General features: G+C 35.3%; 1 protein-coding gene across 5 annotated transcripts in view; it reads left to right on the top strand.

Moving 5' to 3' along the window:
- The window catches only part of RapGAP1 (Rap GTPase activating protein 1), a 264,659-nt gene that overhangs the window by 126,207 nt on the left and 112,237 nt on the right, over positions 1-26,215 (top strand). Inside the window, exon 2 of one of the 5 annotated variants that reach the window (XM_065361103.1) lies at positions 2,152-2,198. The exons of 3 other annotated variants lie outside the window; for them this stretch is intronic. In XM_065361103.1, the coding sequence (XP_065217175.1) occupies positions 2,185-2,198 (14 nt within the window). In that variant the 5' untranslated portion in view covers positions 2,152-2,184. Of the gene's footprint in view, positions 1-2,151; positions 2,199-13,971; positions 14,266-26,215 lie in introns of those variants that run through there. One more of the 5 variants, XM_065361100.1, reaches the window with a different exon arrangement.

Here is a 26,215-nt window from a genome sequence, read left to right as displayed (position 1 = left end):
ATGAGTAGCATTTCTAATTTAATCAGCTCGCAGGCAAATATTATAGATCAGGGCCCGGCCAAGCCGTTGCTCTTGCTCGGATCGCATGCTATACAGTTTGTATAAGGTCTACTGAATGAGTATATGATACATTAAACTAAGGTACATATAATATACCTACGTGTAGCTTATAAGGGAGCAGAGGGCGTTGAATTCTTTTATAATCATGCGACTAGGTTAAAGGTATGCGTCTACTGTCTATACATAGTACATGCCTATAGAGAATAAACGCAAAAAATATTTTTAAAGCTGAGCACTGAGCAGAGACGAGGAGAGGAAGACGTATTATTATTAATACATATTTTACCATAATATTCGTTTATATTCAAATTATCTGCTTAAAAAAGTAGGTACTTGTATCGAACCATCTTCGTTGGCTGATCGTGATCATATTACCTGCGAGGTTGGAGAAGAGAAGGTGCAATGCCACGGATCGCGTCCTGTGCTAGAAAACTCGTCAAACTGTCTCATCATCCAAGTGTCTGCCTACTTTGGTGACACTACCGGAAGCATGTTCCACTATACAGTTTCGCATGTCTACCCTTTTTCAACGTTTTTTCCTTCTTTTTTCTGAAAATACTTGTTAGGGAAGGTCTTGGTTACAGTTTCGTGAACTTGTTTCATTTGTTGGAGAGCCATTGATATCTACCTACTCGGTGTTCATCTGCCCATACGTTATTAATTTTATTCGTTCAGGTAGCGACAGTATGGTTTGTTGGAATTACGAAAATTCGCCAAAAAAATCTTCATATTTTTCAGAACTAGAAATTCAAATTCTGCGACCAAAATATAAATCGTCGCTAAGTTCAAGTTCTGAAGGAAAACATCGAATGATATCGAAAAATAAACCAACTCGAGAGTCGCATCGTATTACATCGTACGTATAGACGTACGTAGGGAATCGTCATTTCGATATTTTTTCTCCACAAAGTCAAAGATATTCCATATTCGCGCGCAACAGGTGGAACTTGTCTCTGGCCACGAGTACCAGGAATTCGGTTCGATATTTTTATAGTGACCCGTTAAACTTGGCCCGTCCCGACCGTTGTCGAATAATTGGAATTGTTTTAGAGCATCCAGCGTCGTCGTCGTCGGTTTTTATTTCTTTTTTTCCATTATTTTTACGATAGACATTGTTCGCAGTCGCACTAATAGGTAAATAGGCATATCTACACCATTACCATTGGTACGTAGATATGTCTCTATAGGTATACTAGTACTTTCACCTGCACTGCGCTGCGCTACGTTTGAACCTATTCAGTCCTAATTTTATTATTACGTATAAATATAGTACCTGCGTCTGCTGCGGACTCGGCTCGCATTCGAATTCGATACGCACCGACTCTAAAAGTAGGTAAGATAAAGGAGAAGAGGTAAAGGAAAACTATACCTACCTATTCTCGTAAAATTAACCCAACAAATACTCGCTAACTACCACACAGTTAGTTAACCAGTTCGCACAATTGACTCGTTTGTGACTGTCGGTGTCGATTTTCGATTTTTTTTTTTTTGGTCGTTGGAATTTTTCCCCTAAACAATAACCTCACGTTTGCGTATGTTCGAGTAATATGTATTATAAAAGGTGTTGATATGATTTGACTTGACCGTAGTAGTGGCGATGATGGCGTCGATAGTGGTTAATTTATGGCATCGTACGCGACCCAAGTGAGCATAAACATTGTTATACGATATACTCGTACGTTATATATACGTTTAGTCGTTTACGTAATATGGTAATTAATAACGCAATATAAGCTCTCGCACTTTGACCATATTTTACCAACGGACGCGCGTGCTATACGGTGCGTTTTGCTACAATCGTTTGAAGTTGACTAATTGATCGCGTTCGTGGAATCGTAAACACTCGAAACCGCAGTATATATTTCATCTGCGGCAACGTGAGAATGATAATTTGCATTTTCGCAGGGTGGTGGTGGTGGTGAATTGGAGATCAATTTTCGTCGAGGATTCCAATGTTTCAATTTTCTTTCAAATTCAGCGTTGAATGCCTAAAATTGTCAAAATTTGGCAATTTGTTCCAAAAAAATTGAATTATGAAATACATACTTAGATTGTCATATTAAAATTCTTTTTTTTTTTGTTTTGTTTCAGGTGAGTGTCAAATTATGCCATAAGAAAAAGAAAATGATTACCTACGAGTAAGTGTGGAAACTAAGTAAAATAGAATTTCAGTTTTTTGTTAATATTCATGAGTCTTTTTCTGACACTTTTAACAAGGGCTCTAAATATGTCAAAAAAGTTTCATTTCAAGAAAGATACAAAAAGAAGTTAATTTTTAGGGAATCTCGGGGGTCAATGGGGCCGTTGAAAGGGTCGAATCAAAAAAATAGCTCGATATTCGTATTCAGCGCTCTCGAAAACCTAATAAACCATATGTCACACGATTTTTTCAATTTTCAGAAAATTTGGGCAACCGACGAGGGCGTAGGAGAAGTCGAATCAAAAAAATAAGTCGATATTCGTATTCAGCGCTCCCAAAAACCTAATAAACCATATATATGTCACACGATATTTGACATTTTTTCACATTTTGACCAAAATTTTAGGCTCATTACCCCCCCCCCCCCCCCCTCCTCATGATTTCGTAAATCCAATCACGAAAATTTCCAAGTTGTAAAAATCATAAAAATGTGTGGTTTCCTGAATTTATTTCTGATCAAATTTTTAAATTACAGCTCTACAATTTGGCAAGCCTTTGAGAATTCAACTTTCAAAACCCTCGAACTTTTAAAATCTTCATCTAAGGAATATTTTTGAAGTTATATTCTCAACTACAATTTTTAAAACGCCGAGAACAGATTTTCCCCAAATTTGGGTATAGCTTCGAGCAATTAGACTTCAAATTTGGGTATTATGAAGAGAAATTTCAATCGTTTAAAAAAAACAACCCTGCTCCAATGACCTTTGAACCAAAAATTGGAAATAATATTTCAAAAATATTCTTAAATTTTGGCTACCCCACTCAAAAATTTTCAAAATTTTTGGTTTACCTCCTCCCCCGTTGGGACCTTTTTTCATTCAAGAGCGAAAATTCCATCAGAATTGAATTTAGGAAGTCAAAAAACAATATATTTTGATACCCCGCTGAAAAATTTTCAAAATTTTCAGTTTACCCCCCCCCCCCCCAATTGGAGCCTCTTTTTATCTGAGAGCAAAAATGTCATAAGAATTGAATTCAAGGGGTCAAAAACATATATTTTGATACCCCAATAGAAAATTTTCAAAATTTTGAGTTTAGCCCCTAGCTCCCCTCCTGGGACTCTATTTCATCTAAGAGCAAAAATATCATCAAACTTGGATTCAGCGCCTTCGAAAACCCCTTTACTGACATAAATCATAATTTTGGCCAGCTGTAGCTAATCTGTAGAGCGAATGGCAACAATTTTTTTTTGTTTCCAGCATGAAGAACCAGCAAAATCTTGAGGCTGATTTGACAAGGAATGGCTTTCGAGAATTTGCTAAGTTCATCCACATTTTGATAAAATTGCATCAATTTCGGTCAATTTTCAATCAATTCCACGCCTAATATTTCATAATTTTATAACGCTTTGTACTTACAATTTTTGCCAAATTTTAGACCACTTTGACGATATTTAATCAATTTTATTAGTTGGCTCGTTTCATTACATTTTGACAAAAATTCAAACAGTTTTCGCAAAATTGACTCAATTTAGTACCTAGCTGATTTTTCATCAATTCAATTTACGATAATTCTCAAAAGATGACAGATCAGTTTGACAAAGTTCCATACAATGCTCACAAATTTTCCTCCAATTTGAAAATATTCACCATTTTTTCGATATTCTGCTCAACTTCTGCGATATTTTATCAATTTACAGCCAATTTTAATAATTATCACGACGTTTCAACAATTTTTTCAAAACTTAACGAAAGTATGCTGATTTTTTTTTTTAACACTTCATGGTGAATTTCAATAATATCTGAATAGTGAATTTGACAATTTTTAAAGAAACTTTCTCGCACGTTTGATGAATTTTCATCAATTTTGAGAATAATTATATTCCATTAGATTTTGGTGATTTTCAATTATTTTTAGCGGTTTATGCAAAATTTCACCAAAATTTGAGATATTTGGTCGTTTTCCAATATTCTACCAATTTTTGGTAATCACCAACTTTGAGTGATTTTTACAAAAATTTCAGTTCTATGAAAAGTTGACTTACCTACTTCTAATTACCTATTAGATATATTCTGTAGCTCTTGTCCAAAAAATTGTACTAACCTGAAACAAATAATCAAAAATGAATTGCCGATTAGAGAACGGATACACATACTTAGGTACACTTAAGAAATCGAATTTAAAATCACAAGTATAAAAATACACCATCTCATCGAAAAAGTCACAAAAATGCCTGCTACTGACACTAATTCATGCGAATCTGTTGAGGCTATAATTATTTCCTTTTGTCCCCCCCCCCCCCCAGTATCAACCATTATAGCTATAAGAACAGAAACAAGAATAAGATATTCTGGACCCCCCCCCCCGAAAAATCCAAAAACATTTATAAACACAAATACAAGTTTTTTTATTTATTTCATGTTTTGCTTCCACCATTTTTTTACCAATTTTTCAATGTTTCAAAAAGGATCTCTCGGGTTCCATATTGGGAGCATGAAAGCCAGAGCCATCGATAGCCAATGCGAGCTCGGGAAAAATATAATTTGGCCCCATTTCTAGGGAAGAAACTGTACAGAGGTTTTTAAAGAGAGTGAGGGGGAAGTGCAGGGGGGGGAGATCTCACTGAAAATTTGAGACCGATACAGGGGGAAAATATCAATTTTGTCCATTGACGATATCATCATTCATATGACTCGTGAAAATTTTCATTTTTCATTTTCGATTTTATTTGAAGGTTCAAATGTGAATTTTTTCATTTCAAAACTAGAAACAAATTAACTCGAACGAACTTAAAAAAAATTACAAAATCTTCAATTTTTGCCGCATATTTCTCAAAATTTCTTCTATTCTGCAAAGATGACCCTCAAATTCGATAACTTTCATTTTTTCATACTGATTTTGATCGATTTATCCTCATTTTTTCTGATTTTAAAAATGCTGACGCAAAAACGAAGAATTTTGATAAATTGAATTTTTTTCAAGTTTATTTTTCTCAACTTGGGGGGGGGGGGACTACCAACACCACTTTTTTTGCAAATAGGGGGAAAATTAAAAATTGGAAATTATTTCCTTACCCGAGGTAATAATAGGGAGGGGGTGGGGGAAAGAAAATTCCAACTTTGCAAAATAAGGTACCTACACCTTAATATTGTAGGATTTGTGGCATATACGTTTACCTTAGCTTACGTATAGGTAGGTAGGTAGTACTCGATGTTTATATTATGGCGATGGCGTCGCAATTAAGCCTTAACAACATGTAACGCTGCGGACGTTTTACTAAATTGATTATAGGTCCACCGGGGTAGGTAAGGTTGGTGCTTGGTGCTCATTAGTAGGTAGCTACTCGTACTACAGCTAGTCACCTCAGTATATTGGTGTACTTCTAGTTTGGTTGACTTTTTCCTATACATACAATATGTGTACCTACGAGTACGTATAATAAGGTAAACGTTAGGTCGCCGTCGCCATCGTGTACGCGAACGAACGCGAATATAAACATCATTATTCAACTGAACCGCACCACGATGGCAGGTGACCCGCTCTTGGCGTAATTCGCAAACCTATTTGCGAGAATGTTTGAAAATACGAGTCAGCAACGACGACGACGACGACGACGGTCGTGTCAGCACCAACCATCGTCTCGACGCTGTGTTTTTGCCTTTTGCCTTTTGCCTTTACGACTAGCAGACGAGCTGAGAGCTGAGTACGTAAATTTGAATACCAAATTAGTTAAGAAGTGTTTGGCAGCGAATATAACGCTGGCGTAATCCGTGCTGCTCGACGAGCTATACGAGTAAGTACGAGAAAAAAGGACTCGCGAAAGTGCGAGATGTTATTGTTAGAAAGTGCTGGCCACTTTAAGTCAACTTTTACCGAAAATCAAAAGGGCGCGAACCTTTCGGCGCTATACGAGTACGCTCGTGCTTATAGCACATATGTGCAGCAGGTAAGTAACCTGCTGGCTAAATACCAGTACACTGCTGACTGCTGTAAGCGATTTTTCGTTTGAAATTCGTCTGTATACAAAGTAACTATGTAGTAACATAACGTGTCGACGACGACGCAATCGGATGAAACATCACGCTTCCTGGAGTACATACCATGGTCATCTTGGCCACTATACGTTCGAAATTTTTGACCCGATATAACGCAACGCACACAGCTATTTATACAACTTTGTAACTAAAACTTATCGCCTTAATCGAATCAAACCTTTATGATATTATTCAGTCGACGTTTTTACCTCTTGTATGTAGTATGCTATAATATGTATAGTTCGCGGTACCTGAGGCGATTTGCCATGCAGCGTACTGTTTTTTTGTTTACTATACTATTTGTGAGCATGTGTGTTGTGTATCTTCTGCCTCGATGGCTAGCAGCAGCTAGTTTGAGCTTATCTGGCTCCAGCACGTTCGCGTTATAGAGAAAGGTCACCATTTTTTGATCGCCTCGCGATCTAGCTGCAACTATAGCGAGACAGCGACCACTTTCAGTGCTCGAAGAAAGCGAAAGACTATATAGCAGGTAGTTGGTACTCGATAGTGTATGGTGTTTTTTTCCCTATACCTATCCTTTAGCTAATGAAAATATTTCGGATGCTTGTAAACGACTTAAGTATGGGATTTAGCCTCGAGTGAGTGATTTACGCCTCTGCTCGTGGTTCAGTTCGGCGCCTCGACTGTTTGTGGTAGGTATGCAAGTCTGAACCAGTTTCAATTAACACGTGTAGTACATAGATCGAAGTGCAGGAGTAACTTTGAATACGAGCTTGAAAGTTCTGTAGATTTTTTCGTAATTTCGACTCCTGGGCACGTTTACTGTCAATCAGGGCTGTCGAGAAGGGGGGGGGCAAATGGGAACAGTTCGCCCTGGGTTCGCACTTTCGGCAGAGCATGACCAAAGACGGATCTGTGTCGAAAGAAAATCATATTTTTTTACTTCTTGTAAAAATGCAAATTTTCGAAAGATTTTGCCCGAGCGAAATCATTCAACTGTCAATGCTTCGAAGTGAAAAAATAAACTTCTGAAAAGTGTCATTTTTATACCTCTCGAAATACCAATTTCCAAGAACTTTCGTTCTTACTTGGACCGGTTCTCTCTTTTTTTTTCAAAATCAACATCCCAAAAAATTCTTTCAAATTTTAAAATTTCAAAATCCAAAAAATGAACTCCTCGCATAAAAAACGTCGTTTTTAGTTCTCTCAAAATGCAAATTTTCAGAAGTTTTCGCCCTTGCTTTAAGATCTTCCAAACTTGAAAAAAAAAACACTTTTTCAACTCCGAGTTGCAGATTATTACGTCTTCTATATCCACTTGTTTTGTAGAAAATAAATACACCAACAAGCTATCTCCGCTATTTTCAAAAATTCACCAAAAATTTAAAAATCAACTTTCGTTAGCTGAAAATTTGGTTCTGAGGTGTCAATGACATGCTCTTTCAGTGACCCAAATTTCAACTCAATCGGAGCAGACAGGGTTTCAAAGATTCCCCAGTGAGAAATATTACTTAAAATTGCAAGATTTCCATTAAGTAAAACAAAAACTGCGCCAACGCAAGGTCTAACTGGCATTTCATCAACGACGACTAAGTATTTACTACTCGTATACGTACAATAATATCACCCCTTCAAAATTCACACGAGGGACAGAGGATACGGATTAATCGAATCGCGAATAAGTATACATAATTATGGTCAAGTTATGCCATGCCATGCCATGTTACACCGCACATTGTTCGCAGTACATAACTACATGATTGTGTACAATACCCCATACCTGCACTATAAATCAGCAAGGTCGTCATTCTTTCAATAATTGAACGAGGTTGGCCTGTAGGTGAATGAAATTAATTGCCATTCGCCAACGAGTTGAAAATTTCCAACGCGACCGCGAAGATAATTTCATCTAATAGAGTCTGGTAATTTTTGCACGCAGGATCTTAGCTGAATTTGAACATATTAAACCAGCAATAATTTAAGGTATTGTATTTCATTTTTGATTTTTGAAAACTACGAGAGCGAAGAAAGCCTGATTTCATTCGAAAAAGTTCCCTACTCGAGGACCCAAATCTCCCGTCCAGGGACACTTCCGGAGCTAAAATATTTTCTGAGTAACTTTCTATTCAAATTAAAGGTCTCCATTGAATTTGGTCAAAATTCCTCTTTCCTCCCTACTTCTCTCCTTCAAATATTCGTACAAAATTTCAATTCCGATATGCTGGGTGGTTTTGAAAAAAATCTTAGAATTTACTCTGCTTCGTATGCATAATGTAATGCTATGGTATTTATCTCTTCATGCACATAATAATGCACACTATACGTACTCAGTACCCACTCACAAGACGTAGTTCTGCGTTAGAGATGGTTCGCGCCTCTCGCAAAGGATAAAATATTAATATTAAGAGCTTCAGAAATTTTCCCACAACAACGTACTCGTACATACGAGATATAACGTATCCAAAGATTAATAGTTCGCATCGCGTCATGTCGCTTATGGTGATACGTACGAGTACCTAATATACAGATGTTTATTAGAGGTAGTTGTCAGTACATTTATTGCATTCGAATCCGGCGCTCGCGGTATTTCGATAAGACGATTCTATTCATTCTGTGCGCTCTTTCTGCATCGTTGGGAATTGCACGTGAATTCAGATATTTAGATTTTCTAGACTATTTCAAACGTCATCGTATACTCGTATACTTGTTCATGAAAGATACGAACTTCGAATGTATTGGGTTGTGTACCCAGCCTTATTCTGACAACACCAAACCTACCGCAGTCCGCAGGATAACTCACGATTATCGCGAACGTAATACGATAGCGATAGCGACAATCCCAAAAAAAATATACCAACGTAATGCGAAGTAAAAAAAAAAACACCACACTCGTAAATTAAAAAAATTTACGTAATTTCATTTCCGCTTCCAACCACCAACGATCAAATTAATACATATAGCAGCTTCGCATACGCACACATATGGTACAAGCACACCAGCAAAGTCTTTCTCCTAGGGTACTCGCTGGTGCGATTGATTTTCACAATGCATTTTCTCATCGTTACCTCGTCGCACTCCTCAGCTTCGCCATCATCATCATGCTCGATCAGGGGATCAGGAAATGAATCATTTACACGATGAATTTTTTCCATCCTATCCTAAATGACACGAAACCTTGATCACGCGTCCCAGTGCATGCCCAATTGCCCATGCCCATGCCCGTCCAATTAACACAATACGATGAGAGCCGCGAGCGACGCGACGCCGAGTGACGCTCGACGCTCAAGCTCGAGCTCGAGCTCGTACCCACGCTACCGAATCAATCAGCTATTAATGGTTGGGCCGCTTCTGGCGTATACTGTTAGTTGGACGAGATTAATTTGGAAAAAATCGTGGGTCGACCTACGTCTTTAATTTATAGCCAATTATACGAGTACGCGCGATTACGATTACGAAAGGTAGTGATGGTGGCGGTGGCAGCTCCGACGACGACGAACCGCTAATATGCGAACAAAATCAACAACTTAACGAGTATAGGTAAGGTAGAAGGTACCTTCAAAATCTGCATCCATATTCCATAGTCGTTTACGTACATACTCGAACAACATACATCGAGTTCCAGTACTAACCAAAACAAAATGCCTAATTGCCTAACTCGAAGTCCTACACATAGCTGGACATTCAGTATTTCCCCAAGACCCCACAACAAACACAAAATGCAGTTACGTGAGTGTACGTACACACTACACACAGGATATGTAATGTACGCCAGTATACTAAAGTTGACACAACTCGAGCTCAGAATACAAGCACACCCTGGTTGATCAATTTAATACACACACACACACACACACACACACCAGTAGGTACTTGTAGCACATACGTAGGTAGTTATCTCTGCTTATTCGGCACCATCAAAGTACCCACAAATTAATTACCTTACTACCGCTTAATTTTCAAATAATACGAATAGTATATTTTGCCTACACACCTATGATGTAGATTACCAGCGCTATTTTACCTTAATCCACGTAACCACTGCGTAGGAGAGGGTGCTCAAACTCGAAATGTATAAATGTGCGGCATAAATGAGTATGAGCAACGATATTATGTACTCGCACAAAATCTTGTGGTATACTTTACACACACACTTACACATACTATATACATATACACAACCAGACATAGCCTACTACACGTCAATGCACTGACAAGTGACAAAATGGTAATTTTCTGATCATTGTCGGTAAAATGGTAATTTTTTGGTAAATTACTGGTATTTTTTGGTAAATTACTGGTATTTTTTTGGTAAATTACTGGTAATTTTTTTTGTGAAATACTGGTAGGTACTTTTTTTGGTAAATTACTGGTAATTTTTCTGTAAATTACTGGTAATTTTTTGGTAAATTACTGGTAATTGTTTGGTAAATTACTGGTAATTTTTAGGTAAATTACTGGTAATTTTTCTGTAAATTACTGGTATTTTCTTGATAAATTACTGGCAATTTTTTGGTCAATTACTGTTGATTTTTTGGTAAATTACTGTTGATTTTTGGTAAATTACTGGTCATTTTTTGGTAAATTACTGGTCATTTTTTGGTAAATTACTGGTATTTTTGGGTAAATTTACTGTCCATTTTAAAAAATCACTGGTAATTTTTTATAAACGAACTGGTGGTAAGTTTTGGCAAATCGAATTCTCGGTATTTTTTGATAAATTTCTGGTTATTTTCGGTATAATACTGGTAATTTTTAGAAAATTGTTGGCAAATTTTTGATGAATTCTTGATAATTTTTCTGGTAAATTTCTGGTATGTTTTTGGTAATTTCAAGCAAATTTTTGGTAAATTTTGGTAAATTTTGCTGGTAATTTCAAGTAAATTACTGGTAGTTTTTTTGGTAAATTCTTGGCATTTGATTTTGGTAAGCAACTGGTACCCTTTGGTGAATTCTTGATTTTTTTGGTACATTTCTGGTAATTTTTGGTAATTTTTGGTAACTTTTGGTAAATTACCAGTAATTTTTGATAAATTTCTGGTAATTTCTGGTAAATTCCCAGTGATTCCCGGTACATTTTTGGTAATTTCTGGTAAATTTTTAGTAATTTCTGGTAAATTTTTGGTAATTTCTGGTAATTTTTTGGTCATTTCTGGTAATTTTTTGGTAATTTCTGGTAAATTTTTGGTAATTTCTGGTAAATTTTTGGTAATTTTAAGTTAATTTGTGTCAAATTTTGGTGAATTATGTTGGCAATTTTTAGTAAATTACTGGTGGTTTTTGGTAAATTCTTGGCATTTCATTTTGGTAAACAACCGGTAATTTTTGGTGAATTCTTGACATTTTTTTGGTAATTTCTAGTAATTTTTGGTAAAGTTTTGGCATTTAAAAAATTTTTTTTTTGGTAAATTTCTGGTAATTTTTGGTAATTTCTGGTACTCTTCTAGTAATTTTTGGTAAACTTGCGATAATTTCTGATGAATTTCTGGTAATTTTTGGTAAATTTCCGGTAATTCCTGGTAAATTTCTAGTAATTTCAGTAATTTCAAGTAAAGTTCTGGTAAATTCTGGTAAATTATGCTGGTACTTTTTTGGTAAGTTACTGGTAGTTTTTGATAAATTCTTGGCATTCTATTTTGGTAAACAACTGGTAGTTTTTGGTGAATTCTTGATATTTTTTTTGGTAAATTTCTGATAATTTTTAGTAAATTTTTAGCATTTATAAAAAATAAATTCTTTTTTTGGTGAATTTTTGGCAATTTCTGACAATTTTTGGTTAATTTCTGGTAATTCCTGGTAAATTGTTGGTGATTTTTGGTAAATTTCTTTACTTTTTTAGTTTTACTTGTATTTGGGGTAAATTGCCTATAGTTTGCGGTAAATTAGAGGTACGTATTCGAGTTGAATCACGAGTAACTTTTCGTAAATTTTTTGTAATTTATTTTCGTAAGTTACTAGAGATTTTTCATAAATTACGAGTTATTTTTGGTAAATTACAGGAAATTTTCAATTCATGCGACATGACATGCGTACTTGTGATTTTTGATAAATTACTGCAGGTAATTTTTATTTAATTGCTGGTTATGTTTGGTAAATTACTGGTAATTTGAATCAACTCAATTGCAACATTTTTCATTTTTTTGTGCATTTTCGGCAACTTCAACTAAAATTTTATCATTAGATGTTCATTTACCTACACTGTTTCAACACAATTTTAACCCAGTTTTGTGTATTTATATAATTATTATGGCAATATTATTTATTGAAATATCATCATTTTAGAGTCATTTACAATGTTACTTAAAGCTTTTTTGAGATTTTGTACATCATTTCAACACGTTTTCAACATTTTTTTGAATCAAGTTTAGGCAAGTTTCGTTGAAAGTTCATCACTAATCTATTCGTTAATTCGTAGTGATTTTGATGCTGTTATACCGGTATTCTTACATCATTTTACTACAATTTTAACAATGTTTCAGCGATTTAAACAAATTTAACATAATTTCAATGTACTTTTTTAGAAAATTCGTGGCCATTTCTACTGAAATTGCATCATTTTTTTATCGTAACTGATGATGTTTTTAATCCATTTTTGGCGAATTCCGCTAAATCATGTTAATTTTGTGATGATTCAACGTGTTTTTTTAATCCAAAAAATTTGTAGATTCTAAAGTCAGCAATGACAAATCATAGCACCCTTTTAGAGCACTTCTGCAGGTAATGCTCACAAACTTCGGTAAAACAGGAAATAAGTAACCGCAGAGATAGTTACTTTTTCAACCTGTCAATTACTTGATGAACACTTGCCACATAAAAGACCACAGCTCTACATTATAATGATCGTAATCTGTAGCCCAACCTAAAATTTAATCTTCACGCTGTGATTGGCAGGACCAGGGGTGGATGAAGACTAAACTGAGAGTTCCTTCCTGTACTTACACGGTTCAGTGCTCAAAGCTCACTACTCACTGCTCAGTTCTTTGCTAAAGTACCTACACATCTTCTAAAACCATCGCAGCGTAAATCCAATAATCACTTCAGTTAGGTATTGGTGACTTGAGCTACGCAGCATCAATGTACCTACCTAGATTTTCCTTTTCTACAGAAGATGAAAGACGTGACGCTCGTTTTCATAGTCATCATCATCATCATCATCACCATCCTGTATGTAGTTCACCGTCAGTCATCACCGCGAACCTCGCCATACTCAATGCTACGTACATTGTACGATCATGGGTTCGGTTTTAATTTCATGTAATTCTTTTTGTCGCCGATGTCGTCTTCCTTCTCTTTCTCCTCTTTCCGTTCTTGTGTGATTATTCAAATTAGATAAACGTTAGTTCTAGTTACAATATTGCTGTATGTATTCACGAGTGTATACTGCATGGTGTTCTCGTTTCTCGTAGGTACCTCGTACGATCGGATGGTTGCGTGCTGGTGCCTTTTTTTATCACACAATTCACAGCGTACTCTAACTCGTACCTCTCCTCTTCAACTTCAATGTCGTTCACGTGCATCGTACAACACGTGTTTTATGTACCATCGTACTTCTTCTGCTTCTCGCCGTGGTGCAGTTTTCTGATTTTTTCTCCTCTGGTCGGTCGTTTCTGGTTTCCTCGTCTTCTTCGTCCGGTCAATAATTATTACGTTATGTGCGATATATTTTTCTTTCTCGCGAACAGTGACAAGTGTCGCGAATTATTTCGCCATAATACCTAGTATAATAATTTCTCTTTAATTTATTTTTTTATTTTTTTTTTTCGTTTTCATTTTTATTCGAATTTCTTTCTTTTTGTTTCGGCGATTTAATTATGTTCGAATGTCAGACGACTTTTGGTGACAGTTCAGTGTTTTTCATGTTCTGCGCTCGATTATTTTTCTTTTTGCGTTTTTGGTCGCTGTCGCCGATGCCTCTTCCACTGCTGCTATTCTAATTCATGTTGAACGGCTAGATACTACGATAGTGCGACACTTTTCTCAATGAATTATTCATCGTAACTCGATTTTTACAAGGATAGTGATGAAATTTACAGCTGGTACGAAACGAGAGTCGTATTCATTGGATAGACGACGGTAACTAATTCAATGTTGTTCAACTTTTACATATACTTTGACAATTGACATACTTTGTGATAAGTAATTCGATGAATCAGATAAATGTTAAAAAATTGACCGAGAAATTTTTCACCAAAAATCATTATTTCAATATTTTTGTCATTTGGAGATCGAGAGTGTACCTATACAGTATACATACTCAGATTCCACATCCGAAATCAATCGGCACATTTCACTCCTATTCTCGCGAACGTTTCCGTTCATTCGATTATGGCATATTTGTCATTTTACAGCTTATCAGTACCCAATGTGCGTAGGTACAGCAGCAAACACGTAAATCTGATAACATATTGAGTACGAATGTTACGTCACAATCTTTTAGCACGATGGGCTTCCACGATTTCCAGTTTTCCGACATGATTCTCGATTGAACGCTTTAATTGACGAGCGTAACTCGAACAATAAATTAATACAATACTTACTCCAATTAATGCGACTGTCAGGATCATCTTATCATAAGAAATCTACACAATATCATATTTTTCTTGTACAAACATCTCAGAACCATCTGCGTACTTCAGGAACCCCAAAATTCATTCGTTTAAAATCAAATCGTATGCGAAATTCAGAGGCGTGCAGAATGGGAGAGGGGGAGAAGGGGGATGAGAAAGTGTCCCACATCTCAATTCCCCCCCCCTTCCAACAGAAAAATTTAGGAGAAAAGTTGGGAATTTTTGGTGAAAATTGGAGTAAGTAGTTGAAAAAATTTGGGAAGATTCGAAGAATTCCCAAAAAATCATAGGTTTTTATTTTTTGAATTATAAGTTTTCAAAATTTTTCGCCCTCGCTTCGCTTGAGTCAAATCATTTGCCTTCTTCCTGTCTCCAATTAAAGTCAAGAGAGTAGAAAAATTGACTTCTCACATCAAAAATAATGTCGTTTTACTCGAACCCCCCCCCCCCACCCAAAAAATAAAGTATCTCTAGTAAAAATTACCAGAAAGTCCCAACATCTGCTAAAATATCAAAAATTGCCCTTTTTTCTTTTTTCGACGAAAATTCGGAAACAATAATTTCTCATTTTTGTCGAAATTGGAAGTTTTTGAAAATATAAAAAGTAGATTGCCTTGAAAAAAAAACATTAAAAATTGTTATATTTTCGAAAGCTTTTGCCCTCGCTTCACTCGGGCTTTTATTCCTATTTTAAAAATATTGTAATTTTCTGGAAATTAGTAGTAAAATTTTCAATAATGCTGAAGCTATATGAAAATCAACTTTTTGTATCAGTTCTTTCACTTTTCCAATTATCAATTTTTTCGAAACTTTTGCTCTCGTTTCAGTCGGGCAGATTTGAATAATTCTATTGTGCAATTTTTCAAAAAATTTCAAGAAAAAAAATGAACTTCCGAAATTTAATAATACGAGTATAACCAAATCAATACCTACACTGGTACAAAAAAGTGCAAAATAATGAAAAAAGATGTGAAATTTCATTCAAAAATACCAAAATTAAAGCACAAAATTTTGGCATTGAAACTTATTGAATGGAAAATAATTTTTTTGTATGTACTTACCAAACAAATTGTAACTTTTCTGAAGCTATTCTCAAAAGGCGAAAAAACAAAACGAAAAATTGCGAATTTTTGATTTTTGATTTCAAAACCAACCTTGCAGTAGAACATTTTTTTGTCAAGTATAAAAGAATCGTTTTCGAAAATTTAAATTATTCAACATTTTTGTTCTCGAAGTCCCCATTCCAAAATTTGTTTGAACCACATCTGGCTAATTAGCATGAAAAGTACTGAAGAGGGGGGGCGAGGTAAAAATTTAAGGGAATCCGGAGAAAAAATTTGAGAAAATTTCAGTTCCATCCCCCTTCTCTTCCGACACGTCACGCCTCTTGACAAACTTCCCACAGCAAAACGCAATAATACATCAGTAACCATAATTTCAGGAGTTAAAGAGAATTTTTTAATTTTTGATAAATTCTTGAAACTCAAATTTGGATCTAAAATGGTGAAAAATCAAAATATTACCAAATTGAGCTAGAAATGTGGAATTTGGCTTGTACTCTCATATATTCGACTCCCCGAATTGATTTGGAATGATTTCGAACCGTTTTGAGCAATTCTGGAACCTCCAGCAGATTTTTGGAAACTGAAATTTCCATAAAATTACACCAAAAAAAAAAACGTTGGAAAGCTCAAATTCACTCCATCTCCCAATTTCAACATTATTTTATTCAGTTTAAGCTCTAACTTTGACTAGTAAAGTCCACTAGGGATGTTTTTAGGGCGTCTGAGATCCCCCAGAAATATTTTTGGTAATTTCAGTTTCTCGAAAAATGTCATCAAATCTGTTCACAATTTTCAAAATACTGCTGTAGGCTCCAGGATGGCTTAAAACCACATTCAATTGATTCACGATGATGAGATTTAGGTTTCAAGGAGATTTTCCAACTTCATTTCGTAAAATTCAGTGAAAAGTTCGACGTTTTTTCAATCAAATAGACGAATGAAATTTGGGAGTGATTTTGATATTTGCTCCCGAAATATATTTGGGATTATGGATCTACAATAAATCCCAAAACATAGACTGAAAAATAAGTTGATTTTACCCAAGTATGGACTTGACCAAGGTATCGGAACTAGAAAGTTCACAATTTCAGAAATATGTTGTCTGATTCTTGGATTTTTTCATATGTATTTTGTAAAATTGGAGAGCTCACCCGCACCACTTATCTTTCACCGAGAAGACTGAAAATTTCATGCCATGAGTTTCTCACCCGAGTGAACAACTTCAGGGGAAGGGGGAAGCGAAAAAACGAAAAAAAAAAAAATTCCACAGTCTATAGACACACTGAACAATGATTCACCATAAGAAAATAGTTACGTTGCATCGTTGCAAATGGCAGGTACTGCTGGCGAACTTTACATTTCGTTGATTTCTTCTAACGCCTGGAAAAAATTATCTAATGACGTTAAAGTCGTACACGACGAATAGAAGTAAAAATCTAAACGAGGAAATCTCGTTGCATGGTCGAGATGATTTAGCGCGAACCGTTTCACACCCGGGCAAATCTGTCCAAGAAAGGAGGAACTTCGCTACGTCGAATCTGACATGGCATATACTCGTATACGAGTAAGTCGACGTGATTAGGACAGTTACCTATCGTACATGATGACGGTAGCGATGAAACAGTATATGAGAAGAAAAATAACCGTCATCGTCGCTCGCAACTCGAACTCGAAGAATACTACGAGTACGAAGAAGAAGTGAAAAAAAAACAACAGTCGACAATCGAGCCAAGTTAATAGTTTCGACGTGCATTTTTCCATACATTGTTTGCATCTGCGGTAATTAATTCGCGTATTGTACGAGGAGTAATAATTCGTACATCGTATAAGGTGTAAGGAGCCGACCAGAGAGTGGTTCATTGATTAAAATTTCTTCGGGCTACGAAGGGAAGAACAGGCTAGGTTGTTACGTAGAAAATTCTTTTTTACTGTTAGCAGAGCGCGCAGGAGTGCTACCGTCATAATCAAAAAAGAAAAAAAAAGAACAACGCCATTCGAACTCTTTTCAATGTGCGGCGAAAGACTTGGCAAAAGTATACTGTACGAATTGTAGCATCTAACACTACAATAATACGATAGTACACTGTGCATATTGTATTGTTTCAACAAAGGTCAAAGACACTTCGCCTGCTGTACAGCATACTCTATACCTCTACCTATGTATCTAACTCTTGGAAACTCGACTAATGTGTACATACTATACTATATAATACGGTGCCTAAACCTATTGAAAATGGAACCAGCAACACGCTGAAACATCTAGGAAATTCAGCATCATCGACTTTAACAAGAAGAATCACGGAGATGAAGACGAAGGCGCAGCGCAGCGGCGGTTCCACACCGCCCTGTGCTTTTCTCAATAGCTCATTCGAGCAGAAAATCTACGTATACCGAGTCACTGCACCGCCGCGCCGCTCCGCTCCGTGCCTGTCTATGCGAAAAGTTCGCCTATAAGTATGTGTAATAATCCGTATTATTTCGATGTAATTAAAAAGATGCGACGCTGAGCGTCGCCTTGTTCGACCGTTAGCGAACAATGCATTATATAGACGAGTATACTAAACTTGCACAGAGTACCTGGATTCGGCTTCCATTCTGCTAAGATCGAGCTTCAATACACATTGGCTACATATTTCTTGTTCTCGCTGTCTTTATATTATCGACTCCTATTTCTTGGAACTGTTCGCAAACGAGCCTTTACGAAACCCTTTTAGTATGGAATCGAACGATTCTATAGCTATTACTAAACCAACTTTTGCAAAATTTGTAATGAGAGAAATTTTTACACTTTCTAGCAGTGTGGCTTTTTTTTTTTGCCAAAATTGTTTTGAAAAACGGCTTGTTTTTTCACAAAAATGCTGAAATATCCGAAAAAAAGTCAAGTGACCTGTTTTAATTTCCAGAGAATCCAGTTATTGCGAAAATTGTCGGAAAGTTCCATTGTTGGATAGATAGTCAAAAAGTCCTAACTTTTTCGAAAATTTTGTTCAAATGACATTTCTTCCTAGAGTTATTAAAAAGGTCGTGTTATTTGTTACAAATGTCAAAAAGTCTCAACTTTAGAAATGTTTTTTTTCATCTAAGGTTGCTGAATAAAAATTCTGTTTTTTTTTCTATACCAAAACGTCTGAAAAATGATATTTGGCTTAATTGCCCAAAATGTCTCGTTTTCCCTTGGAAATTACTCAATAAATTACAAAAAAAAAGGTTTTGGTTTTTAACAAAAATACCCCCGCCCCCCCCCCCCCAAAAAAAACATTTTTGCCAAAAATTGTCAGAAACTCTCATTTTTTGCAAAAATTTTCCACTTGCAATTTTTTCTTCTAAAATTGTCATAAAAGTCCTGGTTTTTCTATCAAAATTTTTTGAAAGACCAACTTTTGCCAACATTGTCAGAAAAGTCCCATTTTTTCCAAAGTTGTCAAAAAGTCCTAAATTTGGTCAAAACTATTTGAAAAAAATCCTGATTTTTTTTTTTGCATCGTTAAACGGATAGAAAATCGCCATAATGCGAACGTTAGTGTGAAAATGGTAATACAGTAAGTCCCGCTTATTGGAATCGCGGATAATAGAATAATTCGGTTAATTGAATGGAATGTGCTGGGACAGAACATTTGTATCTTCTTACATGCAAATTTTTCCGTTTATTGGAATAAAAAGAGCAATTCATTCGGTTAATAGAATTCAAAAATCTTCAAAAATGGGAAAAAACGATGAATTTTGGCAAAATTGAACAAAAATTAAATGAAAACATGTGAAAATCGCATAAAAACGTGAAAATAAAAATTTTAAATTGGTGAAAATTGGTATAATATGATGCATTTTTTTTTAATTTTATAAAAATTGTATAAAAAAAGTGTTCAAAAGATATTAAAAGGCTAAACGTAACTAAAAACCCGAAAAAGTATTAGAATTAACTTCAAAACACATCAAAAAGTGATAAAATCTCAACATAATTTGGAATTTTGCATTTTTTATCCTTCCGCTTTATAGAATACTCCGGTTTATAGAACCAAACATACCTGGTCCCAAATCAATTCTAATAAGCGGGACTTCCTGTATTAAGTAATCGAATAGAATTTTGGATATTCGAATAGAAAAATACAAAAGTCATCGGAGGTTTTTTGTTGACTTTACACATACATTGTATCTCCATAATACGACAAATTATAAGGTAAACCTGGGTAAGATGGCCATGTTTTGCCAAAACCGCTCTGGAGTCAACAGGAATTGTCCGATTCTACTTTTTTTTTTTAAATATACTTAAGTTATCCCTCTACAACTACCATTAATTGAAAAGTGGTTTGGTGAACTTGTTCATGTACAAAAAAAAAAATTCAAAAAGTTGATTTTTGGCCTCTCAAAAAAGTACCCTGGAAAGATGGCCAACCCACCAAGGGTAAAATGGCCACCCCATAAAAAGTGATTAAAAATGCAATAAATAAATGAACAAAATCAAGTTTCGAGGGTATTTATTATATTTAAATTTAATAAAAACTTCAGAAACTTGCATTTTGTTAATTTATTTGCAATTTTAATCATTTTTATAGCGAGGTGGCCATTTTACTCTAAATGGGGTACATGATTCCAACTATTTATCATAATCTATCTTATTTTTATAGGATTTTCCTTTTTTATAGCTATAAAATAACACAGACACATGTATTACGATCAAAGGGACATGTACTAGATCAATTAATTCATTTTCAGCGTGAATTTAACAGGTAAAGCATATGGCCATCTTCCCCCTGCCCATCTTTTCCAAATTTCCCGTTCATGTATTTCCTATTCTAGCGACTCTCTGCAGTCTTGAAATAACTGAAGCTTTACATAAAAATGAAGCTGAGAGTTCTAGCTTTCAAATGATGTACAAAATGTTTACTTCCCTCTTCGTTAAATACGTTTTGGCAACAATAATAAAAATCCGAAATTCTTCTTTTGGCAAAAAAATACCCTTGAAATTTTATCAACACTTCTCACACACACACAAACAAAGTACTGAAAAAAAAATTTTATGCCTGGTAAGTTCCTTTGTTATGGGGAATAAAATATATTTTTTACAGCGCGATCTACCGTTGCATACTTGAGTAACGGTCACCTGGCCATCTTACCCGGGTTTACCTTATGTAATTACAAAGTAAATAAACGATTACAATGTTGACACAATTTTTACATTACTTTTAATACTTTCCCTAATTCGAGAAGTATCAAGCAATAAATTGACAGCAAAGACTGCTCCGTACAAACTTGAAGAACGTCGATCATGTTTCCTCAAATTTGGTCGATGTTAAAGATGCTTCGTTAGCGGCGATGAACTCAGATAAGCAACTCGGATCAGCTACCTGGATCCACAAATCGCCACATCAGCATTTTCAAAAGGTACGCCAGTCGTTGAGTAACATACTCAGACATTCGGCAAAATCAGCATAGCTAGAACATTGGAGCTGTCTTCAAATTGTGTTTTAGACAGCTGATGTCTTTGGTGGTAACATTTTCCAGAGTTTTCGATTTTTGATAACACACTGGCTGCGTCGAGGCCTGTGTCTCTGGCGATGTAAAGCAGCTGGTTTGCTGCTGATCGATGATGAATGGGAATCATCAGATGTAACAATTTCTGATCGCTTTCCCCGAGGTATAAAACCTACATTCGACGCGTCGTTAGCAACTATGAATTCCTTCGGAGTATCCATAGTATCTTTCGATTTGAAATGATCTTGGCTTCAAACAGCTTCCGCATACAACTTTGATGAAGCTTCTATTTCAGCTGTGAAAATCTCGATTTTAACGCAATTAGCGAGATCATTGGGAATCTGAGATTTCAATTGATTTTGGCCATGTAATAATTGCCATTATGTCAAGTCTGAACCGCGTGCAGAATTGTCTTGACAATTGTCTTGATATTATCGTTAGAGTCATCAAATTCGTCATTCACGAGCAAGGAACTATTCGATGATTTCGGCAAACTTTTCGGAGTCGATTTGGTCGAAGATTTTGGCGTAACATAAACAACGTTTGTAGTTGTCTAAAAAGAGAATGATATGCGGTGTTTCAAGTAGGTATTAAATGTTTCCTTTGTGGGTCTTGAAAATTAGATGGAAGGTAAAAGGATTAAAAAAACCATCGCTTTAAACTCCAATAGCAAAGTTTCAGATCAATTAGGTCATTTCTACTCGTTTTCTTTTCGTTTGTTGTTTTTTTTGCTTCCCTGATTCGTAATTTCGGTAAGTCTACTACTTATTTTTCAGCTACCTACTTTTCTCACAAAACATTTCACCACCTTGGCAGGTTTTGAGCAAAAAGCTTGGGAGATGGAGAGGGGAGGGGGTGACTAAACAAACAGAGCGCGTTGATGAGAAAAAGATGCGAGGGAAATTCAATATTCGCGCGATATAAGCAGGTATGTGTAAGATTGTGGAAAGTGCTTTTTAGTTTCTTTTTTTTTTCGCCATCGCGAAAGATACGAGGAAAAACGTTGACGCGAACGTTCGGATTACCAGTGTTACGACTCGAGCTTTTTTTCCCTTCTTCTTTTTTCGTTGCGAGCTTTTTCAAAGATAATTCGATGCTTCTTTCACGACGACGACGACGTTACGTCGGCTTCGTCTTTTTTATCCGTTCTTTGCTGCTGCTTGCTGCTTTTTTTTCGTCATGATTTTTAGTTCCCGTCACTCGACAGCAGCGGTGCTCTTCGACTATATTCGTACATCTACATATACAACGAGTAAGTACTTGAACACATATGACGCTTGACGCGACGCTTCGAATCGAAACACGTGCATCGTCGTCGAATTTTCCACGTCTGGGGCTGAAAATTAAAAAATTCTTCTTCGACTACCTACTCTTACGTATGAGTATCGTATTTCGATTCGATACTCGACCTCGATCTCGTTCTTCGCTCTTTTGTCGCGAAACTTTTACGCCCATTATTAAGTATCTTCTCGTACTTGTGCTTATACGAGCCTATATCCGCAATGCTGCGATATGCTTCGTCGCGTCTAGTCTTTTTTTTTTTTTTTCAATGAGAGATACTTCAATAATAAACGATTCATTTACCTACTCAATTTTTGGTGAATCATTCGCGAACGAATTTTTAAATGTACAGTACGAGTATGTCCATTTCTCGTTATTTTTTTTTGTTAATTTGTTTCAACTTTAAGGGTCTTTACAGAAAATCTGCATCATTTGGGAGAGTGGGGGAAGATTTTTCTTGAAAAGGTGCTTATTTATACAGATTCCGCCGTTGAATGAAAAATTCTCAAAAAATTTCTACAACCATTGGTTTTTCATTTTTTTTTTATTTTCCCCAAATTTGGGGGAAGGGGGAAGAGGGCTCCATACAAGAGAGCCAACATCATTTGAGGTCAAACGAAGGTTTTTCTTTGAAAAGGGGCTTACAATATAACAATTTCGATGTGGCAGTGAGATATTTTCAAAAAATTTCCCCTGATTTCGATTTATTTTCATTTTTTCTGATTTTACAGCTTTGAGGGGCTCCTTACTAGTGAGTCAAATCTTTAAAAGGGCCGGGAAAGTTTTTTCTTGAAAACGATATTACCTACTCGTATTTAGAAAAATTCTCACGCAAAAACAAAGAATTTTCATAAATTGAACTTGAAAAAAATTTCAACGAGGTGATGGTGGTGGGATGAGGGGGGGGGGGAGTTGCAAAAATTTTCCATATCAAACTTTGAAACTGTTCCGTGTTAATGTGGATCATTGAAGACTATCATGTCTCGAGTACAAAAATGTAACTATACATACATAAGATGATAATACCCTATAATATGTAGATGACTGCGACAAAGCAAAACATCAGCGAAGAGCCTGGAACGCGATCTGGCCGGGCCAAAAAACCAATCAACTAGTATCACGATCAAAATAATAATATGTACTTTCTAATCTCATCAAGACGTACCAAGAGCAAGACCTACACATTGGGTAGGTAGTTAAAAGATACTCGACTACCTGCGGTTCGAATTCGATAATCGCTTTCGTCTCATCGTTCGTCCAGTGTTATTGTGGCATTATGCATAATATTAATAATAAACACGTATACGATCGTACTAAATGCTCGCATATGAACAGCCTACAACGCGAATATGTAGGCGAGTGTAGTCTACTGCGATATACTTACATAAATACGTACGCGAATTATTAGCGTTTTTTAAAATCGAATTTTCAACTTAACACATTAGGTAGGTATAGTTTGATCGACGTTCTATTAGTACGAGTATTTAGGTAGTAAAATCTATAGTACTTAATATCATAACCGAGTTCATAGGTGACACGACTTCCAGGTTAAGGTATTCTGAAAATGACAAGTTCATCGTACGATTAGGTATACCTATATTAGTCGTTAAGAGAGAAAGGAGAGAAGATTTGCCATGGAACAAAATTCTACATACATCAAGTACCTACTTACTCAACTTGTATCATTTTTGACTACGAACTTTTCAAAACTACATGACACCAATTTTTTTTTCAATTTTGAGGAATGTGTTTATTGATATCTATGAGCGTTTTTACGAATGATACTGGTTTCCTGTACCTAGATGATTATAGATAACGCTAAACAATTAGGTACGCATTCCTATTTTATCAGGTCCACCAAATGACGCCACCAGCCACCATATAATCGACAATATTATTACCAGCAGTCTTCGCTATATGGATTACCTTACCTACATCTACATATTACCACGACGTACAAATGTAAGCCAAGTATTATGTATGAGTAAGCAAAGTACATCCAAACTACCGGTAGGTCATTTGCATAACCACAACGGGCACCAGCCAAGTTATAATCTGAATCTCTCACAACGCGTGACTGTTCTTATCATACGAGTACGTATCCCCAAGTCCATGTACGTACACTCAAACAATTCTTCGTTTTGAGTACGTAATACAGAAACACAGAGTGTCTGGCTGTCTGGTTAGTGAATGACCTAACGAAACATTCAGATATAACGAAGCACCCAAAAAAAAACAAATGAAAACGGCGTCCATTTTGAAAATTTAAGGTGAAGTATCATTCGTGGGGAAAAAATCACTGTGATTACTCGATGAAAATTACAAAAAAGCTGAAAAATATTCTCGATGCAGAAAGTTATTCAAAGGTTAATCAAATTGACCTTCCAGTTGTTATTGAAAATTACCATAAATCGGTGGGAAAAATGAGCATAACTGAGTAAGTTTTGTAAAAATGACTTTAAAAAGCTTGTTAAAATATCGTAAAAATACTTAAAATTAACTGAAAATTGACGTAACTAAATTTTACCAAAATTACACGAACTCTTGTAAAAACGAAATGGCCATAAAAATAACTGAAAAGTGACCAAAAACAGATGAAATTTTAGTAAAATTGAGTGGAACTTGGCAATAATTGTCAGAAACATCATTCAAAGTAGGATAAAACCCCTCACAATTAGAGTCAAATGTTGCAAAAATTGCAAAATAAAAAAAATCTTGCGCAGTGCGCAAGATCAACCGACCTTTCCCTATCAGACTGATTCTACCAAAAATTAACGGTGATTTACCGAAATTGACAAGAAACTTTGAAAAAACTATTACCTAAAATTACCGGTAATTTACCAGTTTTACCAAAAATTACTAGTAATTTACCGAAATTAACAAGTAATTTTAAAAAATGTTGCGGAAAATTACCGGTCATTTACCAAAATTTACCAGTTTTACCGAAAATTACTGGTAATTTACCGAAATTAACAAGTAATTTAAAAAAATGTTGCGGAAAATTACCGGTCATTTACCAAAAACTACTGGTAATTGACCACAAACTATTGGTAATTTACCAAAATAACTAATAATTCATCAATTAATAAAAAATTACCAGTACTTGACCAACAAATTACCATTGATTTACTTTAAAAAATTAACGGTAATTTACCTAAATTTACTGGTAATTTACCAAAATTTACTGGTAATTTACCAAAATTTACCGGTAATTTACCCAAATTTACCAGTAATTTACAAAATTTACCGGTAATTTACCAAAAAATTACCAGTAATTTACCAACAATATCCACTAATTTACCAAAAATGACCAGTAATTTATGTACTCAAAATTACCAAAGTTACCAGTAATTTACTAAAAATTATACATTTTTTACCAAAAATTACCAGTAATTCTCCAGAAATAACTAACAATTTATCAATCAATAATTTTATTTACCAAAAATTACTAGTAATTTACCAACAAATTACCAATAACTACCAGTAGGTAATTTATTTTTTTAAATTATCTCAAGTTACCAGTAATTTACCAAAAATTATACAGTTTTTTTTACCAAAAATCACTTTTAATTTACCAAAACAAATTATCAAAAGTTACGGGCAATTCACCCAAACAGGTCATAAGGAACATTTCAAAACAAA

Source organism: Planococcus citri, chromosome 4 (assembly GCF_950023065.1).
Source record: "Planococcus citri chromosome 4, ihPlaCitr1.1, whole genome shotgun sequence".
In the NCBI taxonomy this organism is placed as follows: domain Eukaryota; kingdom Metazoa; phylum Arthropoda; class Insecta; order Hemiptera; family Pseudococcidae; genus Planococcus; species Planococcus citri.
The sequence above is the reverse complement of the archived record's forward strand: the minus strand, read 5'-3'. Positions and strand labels throughout refer to the sequence as shown.